This window comes from Mastacembelus armatus, chromosome 3 (genome assembly GCF_900324485.2).
Source record: "Mastacembelus armatus chromosome 3, fMasArm1.2, whole genome shotgun sequence".
NCBI classification, from domain to species: domain Eukaryota; kingdom Metazoa; phylum Chordata; class Actinopteri; order Synbranchiformes; family Mastacembelidae; genus Mastacembelus; species Mastacembelus armatus.
The window spans coordinates 4676349-4697518 of record NC_046635.1 but is presented as its reverse complement, the minus strand read 5'-3'; the positions used below and the strand labels follow the sequence as shown (position 1 = coordinate 4697518).

The following is a 21170-nucleotide window of genomic DNA, read 5'->3' as shown; positions in this document are numbered from 1 at the left end:
GTTAGTTTTATATGAAAATTTACAACCAGATTGAAAAATTCACAAGTTTATTTGTTCAAATAAACTACACAAATTAAAAGGGTTTAGAAAACAAAGATAAGAGCTATGTAGTATATATTAAAAAATGAAATATTGGACACATGGAGATATTGTGTTTTTAAAACAAAACAAAAGATCATTGGCAAGATGGCTGAATGTGGAAGTGTGTTAGCTTGACTTCTACAAAAGCTCTAGGCAATACGATCAATACGGACGTCCACCTCTCGGCCATTAATCTTGGTTCCATTCATCATCCTGCAGGCCTTCTCAGCGCTCTCTGGACAGTCAAATCTCACTGTTCCACAGCCCTTTGACTTCCCATTCTCCATCTTGATCTCTGCGAACATTACCTGGCCTGCAGTAGACAAGAACGAGCAATGAATGCATTGTGAAACCACATTCATTTTCAGATAAATTTAAAGCCTGAGATGTTGGCATAGCTGTGTCACTTTCAGAGGCCAGTTGTCTAAGAGTGTGTGTAGTTTTTAGCAACGCTCCAGCAATAAAGAAAGAAAAAGTATTAACACAAACAGACATACCGCAGTGACTGAACTTCTCTTTCAGCTTTTGCCATGTAAGATCATAGGACAGCTGCAACACATGGATATTTCAGTCCACACATTTGTCACCATTTACATAAGGTCAGGCATACAAACAACAAACAAATGAGTCAGTCAACACTACAGCAGAAATCCAACATTAAGAACTAGACAAGTGCTAGCAGTCAAGTTGTCCTACTGTGAATTTAAAAAACACCCATGATGAACCCATTTACAGAATTATCAAGATTTATACCAATGCACTGCAAAGCTTGAGTTGCGTCCCATTAAGACCACAATCAGTAACAGGGCATCAATGAACAAAGAAAATGTATTTATTAATGAAAGTGCCTTTTTAATCAACAAAACAGTCTTAGAGATGGTTCTGCAAATCCCATTAAGCAGATTTCATTGTCTGTTCTCACATACTGAATCCACACTTACATTTCGCACAAAGATCTGACAGCCTGCTTTGGACCCAGAACCTCTGTCAGACATGCCTCCACCCATGTGACCCTGTCCCCCACCTCCATAGCCACCAAAGCCACGGTTCATGTCCATTCCTGACATGCCCATACGGTCAAAGCTGGAGCCCATCCGATCCATTGACATATTTCCCATTCCGCCACCTACAATTTATGGGCAAAGACACACACGCATGCAAGTGTGAGCATGGTTCAATCCCTGCAATTGCTTATCCCAGATTCATGTGAATGATGATTTAAGGTAGTGCCTGCATGTCAAGGTAGTATAAACACTATAAGCACTTCCTCACTACAAAGCATGAGCTGTCCGAACAAACTCCACAAGGACGAGAGGGAATGGAAATTATGTTGTGAATACAAAACACACTGCCGTTTTGTATTGTCTGCACAACTGTCAATTATAATAATCTACTTACAGACCACTGAACACACATCACAAGAACAGGTAACTATTATGAATAAATAATCTCTCTTAAAAAGGAAGAAATTAATGTTGGTACAAAATTTAAGCATTTTTTGTTTGTACAAAGATCAATACTGGGAACTGCCAATTACATCATTTACACAGATCAGATGGAAATGACACTCAGAGTGGCAAATTCACTGTAATCAAAAAAAAAAAAAAAAACCTATTTAGGAAAACCAAGCTTACTTTACCCACACCCTCTCGAACGAGTACCCTAACTTTATCAATCAACAATTCAGCAGGTCACGGTGCATCATAATGACTTGGTACATTATGGTGCAATCACATTCATGCCCTCTTTTCTAGATAAACTGACAAATGTCATCATCAATGCTAAAGAGACGACCACAGCTGGCAAGTACCTCCCAAGCGAATGTGTATCTACAGCGAAAGTATATTTAGAAAAACTGTGGATAGAATATCTCATGTACCTAATCCAGTCCCCATGTGCCCCATGCCACCACTGCCTCCTCCAAAACCTCCACCTAAAGAGAGCGAGAATGTGCAAAGATTAAGATTAGACCTATAGTTGGGGCAGTGGACAACAGACATCACAGTGTTGAGCCAGTGTCATGATGTAACAACCCCCACACCACAGACATACACAGATTTAATTTCAGCATCACTGCTCCAACACAGAAAAATATTATTACTTATTTGCAGGGACTTCCCTGGGCTTTAACTTAATTGAAAACATGTCAAGGAGTGTCAGCCAGAGTGGAAAAATTAAGGATGAGTTTATTCTAATTATATAAGCTCCTTGCACACGATTTCTAGGAAAGATTATTTAATTACATCATGCTGCCTTATGTTTTACTCTAGGTGCAAACATAAAAAGTTCTTTTAAGTCTACCTGGTTTGTACCTGCTTCAGTGAATTGGTGAGCAATTTTTTATTTGTATCACAAAACCTAAGATTAAAACTTACCAACAGGGCAAACTTGTTTTCTGCAATACAAGTGGTGGTCTTAAAAAAAAAAAAAAAAAAAAACTCCTAATAATTTTATTATTAATCCTAAAACAGCCTAGCTAGCTCAGCAGTGCTGTGTGTGCCCTTTGGGTGCTGCACCTTATCTGATTATGATGATCAGATGAGAGCATGGATGTATTCACCATTATGTATTTTAGGTGAGAACAGTCAGGTGGACAAGCAAGCAGGTCATGCGACGCTTAAGAGAACTCAAATGTTGACACTGAAAATCAAATGTTCAAAAATGAGTGGACCCACAAATGCCTTTATTCTACCACTCTACCACAAGTGTAGCAAGATCAGTCTGTGGTTGCTCTAAAGAGTACACATATAAAAAAAAAAAAAAAAAAAAAAGAGACACTGACAAAAGGAAAATGACCTGCCAGTGTCCTCGCCCAGTTCTTCACAACACACTGCAAACAAATGGGGGGCGGGAGGGTATAAAAACCTGTCTAATGAGGGAGGTGTCAAGGGGTGCAGAAATGCAAGTGCTGAAACACTGCAGGATAGTAAGCAGAAAGGTCAACTGCAAAGTTAAACACACTGTTCTTCTGGTAACTGTTAAAATCTGATACAAAAATTAAATCTTAAGCTTTTGATTAATTTCTTTCTTTTGATTGATTTCTTTGTGTTATAAGGTTTAAATTTTTATGTAATCCCCCAGCACCTGATGATATTAGCTCTCAGTGCTGTTTCACAGTAGACATAGTCTAACAACTAACCCTAACTACACTATAAAATCCTAGCGTTACGGCTGAGCACAGAATAGCCAGACAGAAACACAAAGGCACACATAAAAAGCAATCTCTGCACCCCTTCGTAACATAGAACCAAAATATACAGAAGTTTAAATATCTTCAGCTGTACTTGGTGTTTCAGTACTCAATCACTTACCTGCTCCTCCGAAAGAATCCCCAAATCCTCGATTCATTGACATGTCACCATGTCCAAAGTCTCGATCCATTCCACTCACTGCTGACCGGTACATATCTTAACGGAAAAAGAAAAAGAGGGCTGTAACTTTAAAGTGATGTTATCAATAATGAAGTTGCCTCTTCATGTTTACGATACACTATCCAAGAACCGAACGTGATCTCTGCTGAGTAGGAGTGAATACACATACTAACCACCCATCCTGCCAACCGGGGCCATGTCTCTCCCACCAAAGCTGCCCATGTTGCCCATGTTATCCATGCCGCCGAAGCCCCCACCACCACCACTCATACCTATGAAAAGCAGCACCAGGTTTAAACAGTGCTCTCATCTTCCATACACAGAGTTTGCAGTCATCCATCATGGGGAAAATGCATACATAAACTTACCTCCTCCAAGTCTGTTCATTCCACCATACCCTGGAACATCCATACCTATAACAACACAAGGTGTCAGTCAGGCCACCCAATGTGCATTATTACTGCACAATTGTTGCAGAATGATGTTCAAAGTTGGTGACTGATGCTGCCTTGTGGCGTTCATATGTTAACCAACAAATGGACATGTACCACTAGTACTTGCCTAAAGACACAATGCAATTTGGGATGTGAGCTTGTATTGACTTCAAAGTTTCTTTTGATTTTTCTTGCTCACAGATGTTCTTTTTCTCTTGTCTATATTCAGTTTGGTGCGCAGAATGCTATCCAACAGCACATTTCTTCATTTACAGTTGTAAATTTACATACCCTTAGAACAATTTGAGAAATGTCGGCCATTTCTTGAAAAATAAAACTGACACGCAGCACGTGCCTGCCTTTTAAAAATAACTGCAATCACTAAAGACACTTTCTCACCACTTTTCTTAAGAAAAAAATTTCGATGTCATTTTCTTTTAAAATGGCCAGTATTTCTCAAATTGTGAGATGAGAGAAACTTCGTGCTAGGTGTATTAAAATTTAATTAAAGTTAATTTAATTGAAGAAAACTATTTTTGAAAAATTACCACAAGCTATATATATCACCACTTCTGGAGGGGATCCATATACTGTTGTTCAGGTCTTTTCAGAAATTCATCTCTGACTTATTTATTCCTATGGTGCATCAAGGGGTATTGTTTCAGTTAGGTGTAAAGATACCAAAACCTTTAGCCATGTCTGTAAGAAGCATCTGCCCACTCATAACTAAAAATACATGAGGCGACTAACCTCCAGGCCCCATGGAGCTCATGCCTCCTCCACTGCTCAGACGGTTGGCATTTATTGGCTGCCCTCCTGGCCCGAGTCCCATGCCAACACCACCTAAACCTCCTAGACACAAAAGATTAAAAAAAAAACAAAAAAACAATAATGTACAAACACTAAAAGCTGAGTAACCTAGAAAGCACAGAAGATTTGTACTATACACATACTTCTTTTACATATTAATACAAAAAGGTATTTAGTTATAAATATATATTTATAACTAAATATGCATATAGAGAGAGAGAGAGAGAGAGAGAGAGAGAGAGAGAGAGAGAGAGAGAGAGAGAGAGAGAGAGAGAAACACAAAGCAGCCTAATCCTTTAACATTTAGCAAAAATTCTCAAAGGCATGTTTTTATTCCGTCATTTACTGATTGATTGACACTGAAAACATTTAAACTTATAAACTACAACAACAAACTGCAAAGTCAGCATCACACGTGCACTAAGTGCGTGTGTACTCACGTGGTAACTGAGGCGTCTTTTCTACTTGACGGAAATCATCGGGTGGAAGAGATTTCTCATCCTATAAAACCATATAATTGTTATTTTTACATCTGCTCTACAACTAATAATTATATAATTATACTAATTATGTAAAAATAATAGAACATACCATTTTAACATGCATTTGTCTGTCAAACAACATCTGTCCATTGAACATGGCTGAGTCTGGAGTCAAGGAAAGGATTACAGTAAAATTGTATGCCATGTTATCTTTTTTCCCCCCCATTCTAAAAGGATACATATGGCCTGCACAGCCTCCAGTGGCTGCTCAAAAGTTACTGTTCCCATCCCACGGCTTTTGCCATCTTTATCCTCCTTTACATCTGCTCGTTTCACCACTCCTGCCATGGTAAACACCTCCTTTAACTTCTTCCAGCCCACCTTGAAATCAAGCTGGAAAAATGGAAAAGACACCACAATTTTTTAATCAACACAAATAACCACACAGAACTGGAAAACTATTCATCACAATGTCCTCACATTGGCCACAAACACTGTGGTGCCAAGTCGCCCCGCCTGCAGTGCATGGATGATATCAGGCGGGATGTTGGGGTTGTTGGCGATGGATGGTGGGAGGTTCATCCCCCCAGGCCCCATGTCCTGCCAACGACCTCCCTGCTGACCCCCTCCCATACGTTGCAGCACACGACGGGCATGTTCTCCATCAGGGTCCTTAAATAAGAAATTAATTACATACATTTACTTCAGATAATACAAAAAAATTACAAAGTTAAATGTGCATAACTAATAAAATACAATTGTATAATATAATACCACAGCTGACTTCATAAGAAAAATATCTGTTAGGTTAAGTGTCTTTATAAAATCTGGACTTCGATAAGATTGCAACAGAAACAATGCAAGATAAAACTTTACATCAGCTGCTACTCTGCAAGTGCATGTGTTGCAGATTTTTGCGTTTGGCTGTGGTTATTTAACAATGATGTCTTCCCACCTCCTTGATGTTGAGTGGCCTTCCATTCAGATCATGCTTATTCATAGTTAGTATTGCCTTCTTCACAAATGCTTCATCTTTGAACTCCACCACACTGTGGAAATCAGAAAACAGTGAGTCTAGGCAAGCACAGGATTTGGATTTTGGGGGGGGGGGTGTGATTAAGAAGGTAAGGTAGTTTCTTACCCACAGCCCTAAGCAGGAGGCATCACAGGAGTCCAGGTAGCACACATTCCCAAAGGAGTGAACAGAATACATTTAAAATCAAGACAAAGCACTGAAACATAAATTTAATGCATCTAAATGCATCTAGTATTTTCACTAGTGCACCATATGTTTTCCGCTGACCTGAGCCAGCAGTTATTTGGTTGTGTTCAACTCTACTGTAAACAAGAAAGGCTTCTAAGAGCATATTCTTTGGAATCATTTAAAATTTGAAGCAATATTGTTAATACGAATATTTTTACTAATAAATGAACAGTAATAAATATGTTTAATAAAGGTTTTTGTAAATCTGGCATTGAAAACATCTATGCATTGTACTTCACCTAGAAATGTTTTGAACTGGACACAAATATAAATAACAGTAACAAAATGCATTAACATATTTTTGTAGTACATTGTTTAGGATTAACCAGCTTTACTCTTGCAGTATAGACAAATTGTGTGATTCACATTTATGGTATTCATCTTTGTCACTTAATATAAAAACATAAAACAAACCCTACAGGATTTTTCAAGACTGTTTTGTTCTTATGATATGAAAGCTGTGCCATAGAACAAAATTATAAAATAGGATTTTGAGACATGAGGATCAATAAATAAGACAAATCACACAACTCACATTTCCCTTTGGAAAATTGCCAAACAAACAAACTTGTAAACCAATTGAAATGACAACAACAAGAGCAAAAGTGTACTCTTAGATGAATTCATTAGGCTACTTTTCCAAAAATCAACAGGACATCTCCCTTTCAAATAAATATCAGTCATTAGCCATCTATCAGGCTCTAAACACAACCTACAGATTCTCCAGTTCAGTAACATAGTAAGACCCAAAGGAACAGAACCTAAAAGAGCACTTGATTAATGAGAGCCTGCTGAGGACATTTAAAACCTCGTGCAGCAAGTTGGCCACATCACTTACCCTTGACTTTCCTTCTGCATCCTTAAAGAGCTCCACGTATGTAACCTCACCAACTACATGAGACATACAAAGGAAAAATACCAAAAGAACAAAGGAATTTAAGTCACCCAGTCTTAAAGTCACCATTGGCCTTGGCAATGCCACTACAGATGGAGATGCCCCATTATTGGTCAACAGTCAGCCCAGACCAACATCCCACCAGACAACACCATGCCTTTTCTGGGCAGTGACAGACACCCAAAGGCCAAGGCCAGAGAAACATATCTACATTAAACCTGCGAAATTCAAAAGACTTCAGCATGATCAACATTTGTCAACAGATACCATTCATGGCAGGTGAGAATTTTAAACTGTCCTTTGACCTTTCAAAGGGCTTCTTGAGACCCCCATAAATAAGTAGAACATTACAATATTTTCATTCATATAATCAAGGTCACCTTACAACAGATGCAACAAAAACATTCAACAATCAATTCTACTACTGATTTGAGGTTACATTTTGGAGCTGACAATGCCATAAAACACATAACAATGTAACTAAGTTCATCTTCCTTTTCTCAGACATATCAGCCAAAACTAAATTAGTGTCCATCCAAAGGACATTATTAAAACTCCAATAACGTAATATCCATACTTTCTGCACTAAGTGGATCCAGAGAGAACTACAAACTAATTGACTACTGCTAGAATCAGAATACTCCATCTGGTAACAAACGAAAAAGAGTCAAGAACTTCTAATCAGCACAACAGAGAGGAGAGACACCATCCCCATCACTGAGGACATTACCTTTCTCACGCATTAGATCTTTAATTGCCTGCCACTTCATGTCATAGGGGATATTGCTGATGAACACCCGGTTCCTATGAGCACCCTTCTTTTCTCCACCATGTTTGTCTTTGTAGGGATGATAGCGGTTTCCTCGTCTGCTCCCAGAGGATTTCTCTTTAGCATCATGTTTTTCTTTGGGGGGCTTCGTTTCTTCAGTATCATCCCTACAAAACGCACAAAGCTGCAAGTCATAACAGCCCATCTCAAAACCACAACTGGAGATCTCACAGTGCAGTTTATTAAAAGGGCCTCAAAATATCATTACGCAAATTCTGCCATCTCTAGCATCATTATCAAAATATGTTACACCTGCTGCTAAAATCTTAGTGTTAGTTTTGATTGTAATCTCAGTTTTGAACTTCATAGCACCAAAATCTGTTATCAACTTGAGAACATTGTGAAAATTAGAGCTGTTAAATTTTAGTGATGCTGAAATTATTGTACATGCCTTTACTTCTCATCTTAAATTGTAACAGACCTTTTTCCTGCCTTAATCAAAAAGACTTGAGACATTCACAAATTATTCAGAGCTCAGCTGCCAGGGTATTAAGTGGAATAGGGAGAATCAACCAAATTATTCCTCTTCGTGCCTCCATGCACTGGCTCCCTGTTTGTTTTGTGATTGATTTAAAGATTTTATTAATCATCTTTAAAGCTTTACATCGCTTGACCCCAACCTACATATTTCACGTTTTACACTCATATGACCCTTTATAAAATTTGACATCCTCTGGTAATGGGCTACTATTTGCACCACCATCCTGAGAGAAAACTACACAAGACAGCCTTTTCAGTCTGGGGTCCAAGACTGGGAATAATCTTCCTGAGAAAAACAGGCTCTGAGAACACCTTTAAACCTTTAAATCACATCTGAAAACACAATTTTATCGTATTGCTCTCTTTAATTTGAGCATATAATTGGTCTTAATTTTGTGTTGTGTAATTTTATTCTTTTATTTATTACTATGTTTTCTTCATACTATTTTTAGCCTTTTATTTCTATTGTACAGCACTTTGCATTTAGTTTGAAAAGTGCTTTATAATCTACAATTTATATAATTAGAAATTATAGTATAATTCTGCCATAACTTGTAATTTAGCTGGTGAAAACAAGTAAAGACAAAAAACAAATGATTTATGGCAAAGAGTAGGTTACAGTTCATTTTAACTGTGTCATCCTGCTATAAAACTATCATCTGATAAAGCACTGTTAATTGGCGTGATTAATTAAATCTGTGTCACTTAGGCTAAAGTTAATGTGTTTTTTACGGCTAACGTTAATTTTACGCTGTGCGCTAAAAATAATGCATTTGATTGACCCACCTCGTTAACTAAATGGTTTTCAGCCAAGTTTAATTTGTTTTTTCTAACGCGTTTGACAATTAAATTAGCATTAGCTCGGGATTAGCACCCATTGGAGGGTGACCCACTGCGCCGTGTTTAACGAACCACTTTGAGCTCCACATAGAAAATGCAGAGCGAAAATTTACCTTCGTGTGAGGCCAAACGTCCATCACACAGGTGTGGTACGATGTTTTGTGACAACTGAGGTTTTGACGTTTCATGGCTAACAATAGCAAAGCTTTCAGGTCTCCATTTTAACTCAGGCTAGCTAACAGCTGCACAGCCGGGACGGACAGATACATTCATGATAGATACTCACGTTTTCACCCCGTTGGGTGTTTCTTCAGATGTATCCTCTGTTTCGGTCTCGACGGATTCAACAGATTCTTCTTGCTTCGGCTCCTCATCGAGACCTACATCTGCCATGTTGAGGTTTGTTCGCCTCACACAACGCAAGATGCCTGTGTCTCTACGCAGTTCAAAATGTGCTTTGGAGATTTACGCTGCCACCGCGAGATTTGGGAGCTGCTGCAAGGAATCTTGGGAAAAGTGAATGAGGAGCACTATAGGAGGGAACAGGCAGTAATGATAGATTACAAAAACACTGTGCACCCCATTGCTCTTTTAATGGCCAGTAAGTGAATAAAAGATTCAGTGTGTAACTGATAAGTGGAAGCAGAAAGTGACCTTAAGTGATTCTGCACGGTTGACTCCCTAATTGTAACAATATAGAGCAACAGCTTTATATTTATTTTTTGTATTACAGCACGAGTATATTTATAGAAGATGTATAACCTACACTGTTCTAGGCTGCATGCTCACAATAACAAATATTTTAGCTTTATTCTTTCCAATACAGAGGCAAACCAGTACACCATCAGCTTTGTTCTCCTCATACAAAATGCCCTAACATCTGTAGAGAATAGTCTCAGCAGGTCTGTGCAGATTCCACTATCACTCCTCAGTGACACACATAAAGTTGATTATGCACCTTAATCCAGCTGCTGACAAGTTTCCTAGATGGGGCAGTATTTTTTTCTTTATCTTAATAATGATGTTCAAATACGTTCCAGCAGATCCCTGTGACCCTAAGTAGGAATAAGCAGGTATAGATAATGGATGGATGGATGATGTTCAGACCTCAGTTTTTATGAAACTGTTGTGACAACAAACCAAAACAAAAATGCAATCAGAAAAAATAGTATCACCCCTTTTCAAGTAATCGACTAAAAAACATAAAATAACATTAGCTTATTTTATTCATAGTGCAAATGGTGCAATGTTGCACAATATAAACCTGCCCTGTGTCTAATATGGCTATTGCTATCTTATTATAGAGGTCCACCCTCTCTATGAGCACATTAAATTGTTTTTAAAAGTTTGTTTAAGCGCTGGGTTCAAGTAAAATTAGTAAGTCCTGCAGGTAGGCTAGTGGAGACTCAATAAAGAATTTTAAATCTTTTTATTATATGTGTCTTTGTGCTTTCTTATAAGGAGTGCAATGTCAGACAAAGATGTAGTTTAGAGTTCATTAATATTAAAGCACAGATGGTGAGAGAAGCAGAGGCAAACTGATTGTGGCCAGTGGACTGAACACAGTCAATGCCTGTCACACTCACTGAACAGAGGCAGGCACACAACATGGCCATGGGTGGACTGGGACAATAAATCACCTCTAGAGTTTGACTTGAGAAGCAGCTTGACATGTCCACTTCATGAACATGGCAGGTCTGTCTAAATAGCTTAATTTGACTTACTTTAACAGGATTATGAAATGCCAATGTATCAATGTAGTAGTATCGGAAATGAATGTAGTAATATGAATGTAGTACTATAACACTGATGTCAATTTGATGTGGTGCTTCACATGGAATAGCCTATATTTCTTATTTTCTAGCTGTACAAAAACATCCACTCAGATGATATACTGTTACCTATCCACTTTTTGCATACCCAAAGTTTCTAGTTTATTGTGACTTTATTCAAATTTGACCAACGATTTTTGGTAATACATCTGGAAACACAGTTTCTACAGATAAGCGATAACCTTATGCTATCTAAACACAATGAACATTTGAAACTAACTAATTTTCTAGCAAGCCATGCTAGGACTGTATTATTTGGTCAAATATGATTTATTTAAATATATCCCAACATCTAATAAAAGCAGCATCCAATAATGCTAAAATCTAAAAAGAAACACTAAATCATTTGACTTCATAGTGTGAACACCATTTTCTCCAGAATATTAATATATATTTAGCAATATTTGTTGCACCAGGCTGCTATTGGGAAAAATGGGTTCAGTAACATTTAAGTGTTAAATAAATGTAGGAAATGCAATAATTGGCAAAAGATACATCTAATCATTGAAGCATAAAGAACTATTGCATACATAATATACTTGTAATGCTTATTACTCACTTGACTTGAATGCTGATTGATTACTGTATTGTGAGCCCACAGTGGCTGTGATCATAGAAGCACCAGTCTCTATCTCAAAAACTATTCTCAGATTAAGCACAGTCTTTATGGTCTTTAGTATACAACATTGTTAGGAATATTTGGAGGCTCAGTCTTGGTCTCTGTCTTCAGCCTATTTTTTTCTTTACAGTGTTTCTCTCTCCACTGTTGTACTTTTTATTGCTGTTTTCTCTTTCCTCTCGCTTTGTGCCTTCATTCACTTTCTAGAAAGGTCCCCCTTTATTTGCATATTAATTATTACAGTAGTTGTGCCTTAACATTCTAATGTGGTGTGAATACAGATGATGACCTAACGTAAACTGTAAAGCAGCAACGTAGCTGATAAATTAAACAGTTAAAAATTCTGTAAAAAATAATGCTGGACTCACTTTGATTCACACTCCTCCCAATGACAGTGGGGTGTCTGCAGCATTCAGTCTGTCCGTTTGCATCAGCACGAAAGGTGCATAGGCCACAATTTGGATGGCCACCTCTGGTGAGGGGTTCTGGTGGTTGTTGACTGTATCAGTCCACCAAGTCGTCTGCACTGACTGTATTCTGATATAGTACTTTGACAAAATGTCCAGATTATCAATCACCCTCTGGGCTGGGATTAAAGTGTTATCCTTACATCATGAACCCTGTATACTTTTCTAGTACACCTCAGGTGAAGATTGTACAATTTCTCTGCAGTTCCTTTTCTACAACACACACATAAAAGCACAATGCTTGTACCAATTCTGACAAATATAATGAAGGCAATCCAGGAACAAATGGCCTAATGTAAATCACTGAACCTCTTTGTTTTTTACAAGAATGGTCTTTTGAAATCTTCTCTGGCACCAAGTTAACTGTAATAGATTAACACTTGATTTGCTGTTAGCCAATATTTAGTTTTTGTTTTGTCTTTTGTCTTTTTTAATTAACATGAGGGCAATGCAGTAAAATGTTTAATGATCTCATTTTCTGTACATTTCTTCATTTAATTTTTAAGAAATTTCTTTAAAATAAATGTGAAAAAAATGGATTTATAACTAGCTGACTCAACAAATCACAGAGGTGGCACGCTACATATTTCTGCCCTGACACAGCCAAGTATCAACAGAGCAGTACAGCGAGGTTAGAAAAAAAGGATGGTTCACTGCAGAGGCATAAAACTTTGAAGTACAGATAAACATGAGGGAGGCAATACAGGTCTGTGCTTAGATTGTCTTAGGGAACTTTCCTGCTGTGTACAATAGGAAAAGAAACATGAAGCTCTCTTTCCCGCTTTTAAGTCATGAATTATTGCACATTGCACACAAGTGATGACCATCTCCCCAGTGGCATGCCTTAGCCTTAGATCCGAGTCACTGCACCACTGTGACAAAAACTACGTTGCTGATATGAATTTGCACTGCATAACAACAAAACAGATGCCCAGGCACTTCACTGCTGCATTCTGTTACAGTGGGCAATCAGATGACCTGCTGTTGATTTTTCTATACAATGCTGCTTTTCATTCATTATGGAAAAATGCATTAAAATATCTGTCTTTTCTCTGTCAGCATATCCAAGGTAGTTACATTTGTATGCCTTTAAGCAGAGGGGCTAATTTAATTTGATCACACAAACTGCGCCAATTAAAAACACATCATCAAACCAGGCAGATAATGGAGGATAAGGCTGTGCTGTACTAGAAATACCTTTGCAGCAGCATTTACTGGCCGGGAGCAGTGAGAGGCAGCAGTTCTCCACCTGGCTAAGCCATGATATTCCTGTCCCATTTTGGTGGAATCGTTTTGAGAAAACCCAAATAAACCAGGGAGGGGAAAATAAGGAGGGAATACGCGGCGGATTGCTTGTTTATGCTGCTGCATCTGTCCTGCTGTTGCTGAGGAGGGAATGTTGTGAATGAGGCAGCAGAGCAGCTGAGTGAGACTAACAAGTGGTTGCCATGCAGCAAGAGGAAGCGTGTGCGTGCTCCTGGAGGGAGAGATAGAGAAACAGAATGATAATGAGTAGGAGGCTGCAAGTAAGGGATCAGGGGTAGAGGAGCTGCACCTCCGAGAAGAGACAAACAGCATAGCTTGATCCTGTCTTTGCCTCGCTTCTCTGTTTCTCTCTTTAGCTTTTTATTTAGATGAGAGGTTAGCCTAGCACATCCAACATGCCAGCAATAGGTGGATTGGTGGATATATGTCTGAGGGCTCGAAGATGGAGGAGTTGCTTCCAAGAAACACCAGCAACAGGTCTGTAAGGATGGAACAATAATGAAGGTAAGATGACTGCTTTTTCCTGCTTAGATATCCACACTAGTGGTTCTGTCAATGCAGTCTCTCCTATCCCTTTCATCTTACCTCTCCCCCCCTCCCACCATGCATACTTGTGCAGTGTCCTCTTCATCAGTCTACTTCTCTCTTTCATTTTTCTATCCTAATTCTCTATGTTCATAACCTCATCCCTTTTCTATACACATCCTCCCTTTCTCATCTAACCCCCTCCTGTTCTCTCACTCGAGCCACCTGCTGCTTGTGTTCAGATGAAAGACATGGGGAGGAAAAGAATGACAGAAGCAGACTTCCACTTGTGCCCACATCAGTTTTGCTGATTATGTTTGGTCAATCACCTTCGCTTGCTTATCTCATGGAATTACCCCGGGTGGCAGACAGATGCTTACGAGCAACAGGTAGAGATCGCTTTCTTCTAAAGCAAACATGAAAAACATCCCACCTTCATGAGATGTGGCGTATTCAGTGATACCTTACTGCTTTGCCTGTGTTTAACAGCTGGCTATGCACTGCGACACACTGCAATTCGACTTAAAGGAATGTAGTCATGTCATTGACTTGTATTCCTGATTCCAGTCTCTTTCACACTTATGTTCATGTTTGCGTTTTGTATTTTTCTCCAGTATTCCAAGAGGAGCAGAGTAAGAGAAAAATTATAGTCTCAAGACATCTGTTTGATACCACAATCATAAAAGGCTATTTATAGCTATGTAATTTCTGTACTTCCTCTATCATATCTGCACTCTTGTTTTGCACAGCCTATGCAGCGTATGCATCCAATATCATATGGATTTATATAGGTTGATTAAAAGAGACCAGCCCTAATCTGAAGCCGTCATGTAATTTCTGTCCAGGTAACATGGAGGCTTCTAAACGCCTGACCCTATCAGAGGAGAGATGAGGCACCTAGATGCTGGTTTAAGATGTTCAGTGTCCACTACAACCACTCCCTTGCTGCCATGAGCGGAAACGACATGATGGCGCACTCTTTGACTCTGGAGCAGAAGACAGCATTTGCCTTTGTGGGGATGCTACTGGTGTTCCTGGGGCTGCTGATAGTAAGGTGTTTCAGGATTCTGCTGGACCCCTACAGTAGTATGCCCTCCTCCAACTGGGCTGATGGTATCGAGGGGCTGGAGAAAGGGACGTTTGAGTACGCCCTTACCTAACACAGGGACATCACATCCAGAGATGTCCTGACAAACAGAAATGCCTATGGACACACATATACACTGACACAGATACACTTGCACACATACAAACACAGATAAGCCACAGCCTTGCACAACCCTTGCACCTGCCACTGACACACCATTAAGACATCTTTCTGCAACGGACTGACAACTATGAGACTGAAGCTGTGTATGTTGTTCAATGTGTGAGCACTGTTAGTTCAGAGCCAGTGGAGGGTCTCTCTCCTGCATGTGACTATATGTCTGTTGAGTGTGGGAGGCAGATGCTGTGTCATTTTCTCTGCCCTTCTGCCAGTGGGTGTGCATTTCAGCTCATCGATTTACACAGAAATGGCTGAAGCTCCCTTTAACCCATACCTGTAAGTCGAATGTCTGGAGATGATAAGAGGTGGTAAGAGGCAGATGCTCATGCGATGGTATGTGGAGTTAGGGTGCAGTGGGGTTATTTAGATATAGTTTGGAGACTCAGGGACAAGATTCCTCATGTGAATGGGAAAACAGAGTGGTTCCACGTCTGCACAGCAGAGCTGCTCTGTACAAGAATGTCAGATGTATGGCTGGATACAGGGTATTATGTTAAACTAGTGCTTTGTGGACTAATCAAATCCAATCTGTTGGTGATCCAAAGGCAGGTTGCTGCTGTTTGTACAGATTGGTCTTTTACATGATGTCTTGTTTTTTGAAGTCATGCAGTAAAAGGCAACTGAACAAACTGTGATTTACATGGTATTACTGTTTCCAAATGATGCAAAAACAACTCTCAGAGTTTGTACTGCTGCTGTCCTTGAGTGATGATATATACTGTATGCTGCCGCAATTACATGTCGGAGTGAAAGAAGACGGTTTTATTTTAACAGTATGTCTCCAAAGACATATGACAATGTTGATTTATGGACTGTCAATTGCTCCGTCTGTCAAGTATTCTAGCTAAAGTTTGGCTGATGCTTTCGAGCCAAAGAAGTTTTAAGGGATTAGAAACTAGGACGGACTCTCTTTCAGCACTGCTAGTTTTCTAATGACAAGAAGAAACTCTCACTACGTGTCTGCAGAGAAAAAGGTCACATGGAAAAATGGGGGTGGGATGTCTGTCAGCACTGGAAGTGAACATTTTTTCCTCCTATTCTCAGCCATCCTCACTTGTTCTCACCTTCTTTCTTCCCTCCAGACAGAGGAAGACGAAACTAAACAGAGAATTCTGTAATTTGGCAAACTAGTCAAAGTCTTGAATGTTCCTTTGCTAATTTTTATGATCTAAACTTTCTCCTTTGTGCTGTGAATCTGCCTTACTGTGACCTTCAATGGGTTTATGTGCCTTCATCTAGAAACATTAGAGCACCTATTTGTGTGTGTGCTTTTGTGTGTGTGTGCGTGTGGCATATCATGACAGAGAGTCCTCCTGACCTGTTGCTTGCTCAGCTGGTGGTAGAAATTTCTCATTGAGATAGATTTAATTCAATGATGTGAAATAAATAGATTTTCTTCACTTTAAGGTATTGTGGGTCAAATCTTTTGTGTCTTTTTTTATAATTAGGTCCAAAAAAACCCCAAAACAATGTTTGTTAAATCTAAATAAGCAGCAGTAAGAGAATTAAAAGTAATGCTTGTATGTTTAGATTCTCATATGGGAGATTAGCTGTGTGTGTGTGTGTGTGTGTGTGTGTGTGTGGTGTGTGAGCACACACTAGAGAGAAAAAAAAGAAAGACAAAAGTGAAACAACAAAATGTGATACACGCTGGCATCTACTAACAGTCATGTGGTGAATCTGTAGAGACTTTACTCCTGTAGCTAGTTCACATTCAGAGGCTAGGCCACTGTGCTCACCCCCCTCAACACGCGTCATTCATTAGGAATGCAGTCATTATTGTATTACTACCTCTCTGTGTGACATCCTTACCTGAAGTGTATTTTAGTGGGAAAAGACACTGCCCTTTTTCTCTTAAGCCCTAGATGAAAATTTAACTCAACTAATAACAAAGGTTATAAATGAATTACATTTTACCATGTGTGTCTGCTTTGAATTGTGTTTTCAGTGTGCAACTGGGTTGTAATGTCACCTTAAGTTTATTTTAAAAACCACAGATCATTGTCCCTTCTTTGATTTGAACAGACAGATTTGACTGAAGGTATTATAAGGAGAATCTTCAAACATATCATTTTTATATATAACATCAGACTAATGAGTCAGCCAAACAGTGAACCTTAGCTTTTGCTGACTATCAGTCATCGATTTTATTATTTGTTGTCTTTGGACCTCACTGGTCATATCCTTGATTTGTTATGATAACACCAGGAGATACAATAGCTTTTCTCTTAAGCTCTAAAAGTGCTATAGTCTGCAAAATTATGGTATGTTTGCCATTTCATAAAACAGTATGGCATAGTGAATATTGTATTGTATTGTAAGTTTTCTCCTTTATTAAAAGGCTCTATTTTATGTATTTTTAAAATTAATACTACACAAATAATATTAATATTCAGTTAGATTCATATATTCTGGGACAATGATAAATTATTTGCTATTTGGCCTCTGTACACCACCACATAGATTTTGAAATGAAACACTCAAGATGTAAGTGAAGTGAACACTTCCAGCTTTAATTCAAGTGGTATGACAAAACTGTGGCATTAACCATTAAGGAATTACAGCCATTTCTACACCCACACCTATTTTTGGTGGCTCATAAATGATGGGACATAACAAAATTACAAATATAAGGTTTATTTTTAATACTTGGATGAAAATCCTTTGCCATCTTTCTGTCTGCAGTTTTGTTTTCAGTAAGTGAAAATCATGCTCCATCTGACTGGGATCAGGTGACTGACTTAGCCAGTGAAGAATAGCCCATTTCTTTGCCTTGAGAAAATGGCAGGCTGCTCTTGCTGTATGTTTTGGGTCATTATCCCTGTGCAATATGAAGAGGTGTCACTTTTGCAGGATTTGATGGAGTATAGTCCTATACATTTTTGAATTAATTCTGCTACTTTTACCAACAGTCAGGCCTGGCAAAGTCCAGTCTGTTCTTAAGCAGTACCAGTGGTTTGCACCTTGTTGTGAAAGTGATGTATTTACACAAGTGTTCTTGACTTGATTAAATGCTGTGGAAGGGACATAATTGTGCAGTCATCGACTTTAGTTGTCTTCCATGGTCTTCCAGGCCTTCTGGTGTTGCTGAAGTTGCCAGTTAATTCCTTCTTTTTAAGCATGGTCCAGATTGTTGTTTTGGTCGGTCTCAAAGTTTTAGCTATCTCTCTGATGGTTTTATTTTGTTTTTTCAGCCTTATGATGGCCTCTTTCACTTGCATAGACAACTCTTAGGACCCCATTTTCTGTGTTTTTCCAGGAACAGCTACCAAATGCAAAACTCAGAATCAACTTTAGACCTTTCATCTATTTAATTTCTCATCGACTAATGAGCGAACAGGCCATAAAACCTCTTGCCAGCCACTGGTCCGGTCATTTGGTCCGAGCCACCAAAAATGGGGGTATAAAAACGGCTGCAGTTTCTAAATGATCAATGTCAATCTTTTGTCAAACCCCTTGAATTAAAGCTGAAAGTCTTTGATCACATATTGAGTGTTTGAATTAAAAATCAATGTGATGGTGTCCAGACACCAATACTGTACGAATATTTGCAAACCTGATTGTAGATATTAGGATATGTAGGATAAATGTATATGTAGGATATGTAGGATAGAAAAATCTACTTCTGCTGCAGATACCAACTAATGTGACGGAAACTTACTGCCTCTCCAAATGCACTGCTTGTCTTGTGTTATGAACTGGACCCAGCATGAAATTAAGAGCTTGAATCTCTTCAGGAGTGAAGGCTGTATGAGAATTTAGACTTAACCATGATGAACACCTGTAGAAGCCTGTATGAATGGATAAGTCAGTGATTACCGACTATGACATATTTGACACATTGATATTTTATGACAATTACTTATGATTATTAAGCTATTATTATTTATTTATTTGGCAATATAATTGAGTCAAAATAATTTTAAATTGAAATTCAAATAGAAAGAAAAATCTGATTTTCCATTTTTATTTAGTAAGCAAGATTATTACATACATCAGTTTAAAGTTTCTAAACTACTTAATAGTTAAAATAATATTAATATTCATGATTTGTGAGAAATCCAACTCAGTTTAACATTGCAATAAATTTCTTCAGTATATTTAAAGTTTAAATGCTAGATGTGAATAGTCTTCTGTGCACCGGACAGAGTAGACTACAGTTCAGTTGTAACTTTTTTTTTAACCACAAATCATGCATAATAGATCACATTTGCTGGAACTATTAATTTTATTTTTGATGGACGAACCCATTTAGTAGGGTAATGCTGACTGTGCCAAAAGCTGAGATGAGCTATACAGATTACCCGCCCATTTATTTATCACAACCTGTTATGTAATTCACTGGGATCCTTTGTGCTGGTATCTGCTATTTGAATCAGTTTTTTCACATTGCAGTGAGCAGAGCAACATTTACTAAACACTGCAATGGGATGTTTTCTGCCTCTTTCAAACCCTTTGGATATTAATTAGAGTGCAGATTTCCTTGATCTCTGTTCAAAGGACAGCATATGAACCCTCTGCCACAGATTCATAGTATATACGCTCAACAGAGCTCTGCAAAATGCTGCATACTGTGAATTTAGTCAAGCAGAGTAGACACAAGTCTAGCAGCCCCAATATAAATTAATATAACAAATCACTTTAATCTTGACTCCACACTGTGGGGGATTTAGCAGGGCCTGAGGATCTCTAACAAAGACAACTGCAATAGGGAACATATTGTTTTAAACTTAACATAAACTGACACAAAGCTGATCATTAAAATCAATGTTTTCAGCTAAAATTACCTGTTGCAACATTAAACCACTGTTTTCAGCATTATGCAATTGCTTGCTTCTTTTCAGTCCACACATAAAAACATGTGCTGAAATATTTTTCTCAGTCTGCAGTACAGCCAAGGTCAGATTTGAAGTCATTAGTCTGCCTTTCACTGTGTGCATAAATCACTGTGGTGTAATAAGGAAGTAAGAAGGAATATTACTTAAGTAATAAGTAATAAGGAAGCTTACCTGTTAAGGGGTCTTTTAAAGGCACTTCAGAAGTCATGTGGCTATAAAGAAGTGCCTCCGGCATGTTCCTGTAATTCATGGTCTCATATTAACTCTCATTTTCCTCATGAATGCGGCCATTTCTTTTCTGCTATAGCCAACCTGTCAACTTTCGCACTAAACACGTTGTGGCAAAGAGAATCATTAGGGATTACATTTATTTAATCATTTAAGACGTATGAGCCCAATATTTTCGTCACTAGTGCTGTTGATTCTTATAGAATTAATCTGTATCGTTCCACATTAGCTTTATTTTTTCCACCATAGCCATACATTTCAGGGTCTGTAATCTATACATTTTTTAGCTTAGTTGTATGGATTTTTTTTCCAATGGCAACTTCCATGTGTAGGTTTCCTGATGATTCATTCAAAGAGCCTGTAGCTCTGAGTAAATCCTATCCACAACTACAAAGTGGAAACCACAGAACAACATGTGCTCCTGTTCTGTACTGCAAACAATAATATTAATTATCAATTCTCTGTAGGGCAGCGTGCCTTTATCACTAGTTTGGTTTTTATGACTTAGTTAATCGTTAAGGAATGTCTTTCTGTCCCCTAGAAAGAAGCAAGGACATATATGACACCCCCTGTTCAGTTTTCTGAGAGTTGATCCAGGCGGTTAGCCAATCACTGGCAGCCAGTGTATGACCCTAGGATTCA

General features: G+C 38.5%; 2 protein-coding genes across 4 annotated transcripts; one reads left to right on the top strand and one right to left on the bottom strand.

Annotated features, from left to right (window-relative positions):
• Positions 1 to 30: 30 nt before the first annotated feature.
• On the bottom strand, positions 31 to 9953 carry myef2 (myelin expression factor 2). Of its 3 annotated transcripts, XM_026320057.1 has the most exons (17): positions 9773 to 9953; positions 8068 to 8273; positions 7281 to 7333; positions 6320 to 6327; positions 6134 to 6227; positions 5659 to 5850; positions 5418 to 5571; positions 5288 to 5337; positions 5137 to 5197; positions 4637 to 4738; positions 3821 to 3865; positions 3626 to 3724; positions 3393 to 3488; positions 1961 to 2014; positions 1023 to 1207; positions 579 to 630; positions 31 to 394 (listed from the first exon to the last, which is right to left on the bottom strand). In XM_026320057.1, exons 1-17 carry the CDS (start codon positions 9877 to 9879, stop codon positions 231 to 233), a joined length of 1722 nt encoding a protein of 573 aa, XP_026175842.1. In that variant the 5' UTR covers positions 9880 to 9953; the 3' UTR covers positions 31 to 230. The 3 variants fall into 3 exon arrangements, with proteins under 3 accessions (XP_026175842.1, XP_026175843.1, XP_026175844.1); XM_026320058.1 differs by lacking the exon at positions 1961 to 2014; XM_026320059.1 differs by lacking the exon at positions 3626 to 3724.
• A 4502-nt stretch (positions 9954 to 14455) lies between these two features.
• ctxn2 (cortexin 2) lies at positions 14456 to 15355 on the top strand. The gene is made up of 2 exons (XM_026320323.1): positions 14456 to 14584; positions 15041 to 15355. Exon 2 carries the CDS (start codon positions 15110 to 15112, stop codon positions 15353 to 15355), a length of 246 nt encoding a protein of 81 aa, XP_026176108.1. The 5' UTR covers positions 14456 to 14584; positions 15041 to 15109.
• The last annotated feature ends 5815 nt before the right edge of the window (positions 15356 to 21170 follow it).

What these genes read in the sequence shown, in the direction of transcription:
- myef2 (XM_026320057.1), bottom strand. Translation starts at nt 9,879, where the DNA reads ATGGCAGATGTAGGTCTCGATGAGGAGCCGAAGCAAGAAGAATCTGTT. An exon ending in AGATCTAATGCGTGAGAAAG is followed by an intron (nt 7,334 to 8,067) that starts GTAATGTCCTCA and finishes TGTCTCATGTAG; the next exon opens with TTGGTGAGGTTACATACGTG. An exon ending in CCACAGTGTTTGTGGCCAAT is followed by an intron (nt 5,572 to 5,658) that starts GTGAGGACATTG and finishes CCATTTTTCCAG; the next exon opens with CTTGATTTCAAGGTGGGCTG.
- ctxn2 (XM_026320323.1), top strand. Translation starts at nt 15,110, where the DNA reads ATGTTCAGTGTCCACTACAACCACTCCCTTGCTGCCATGAGCGGAAAC.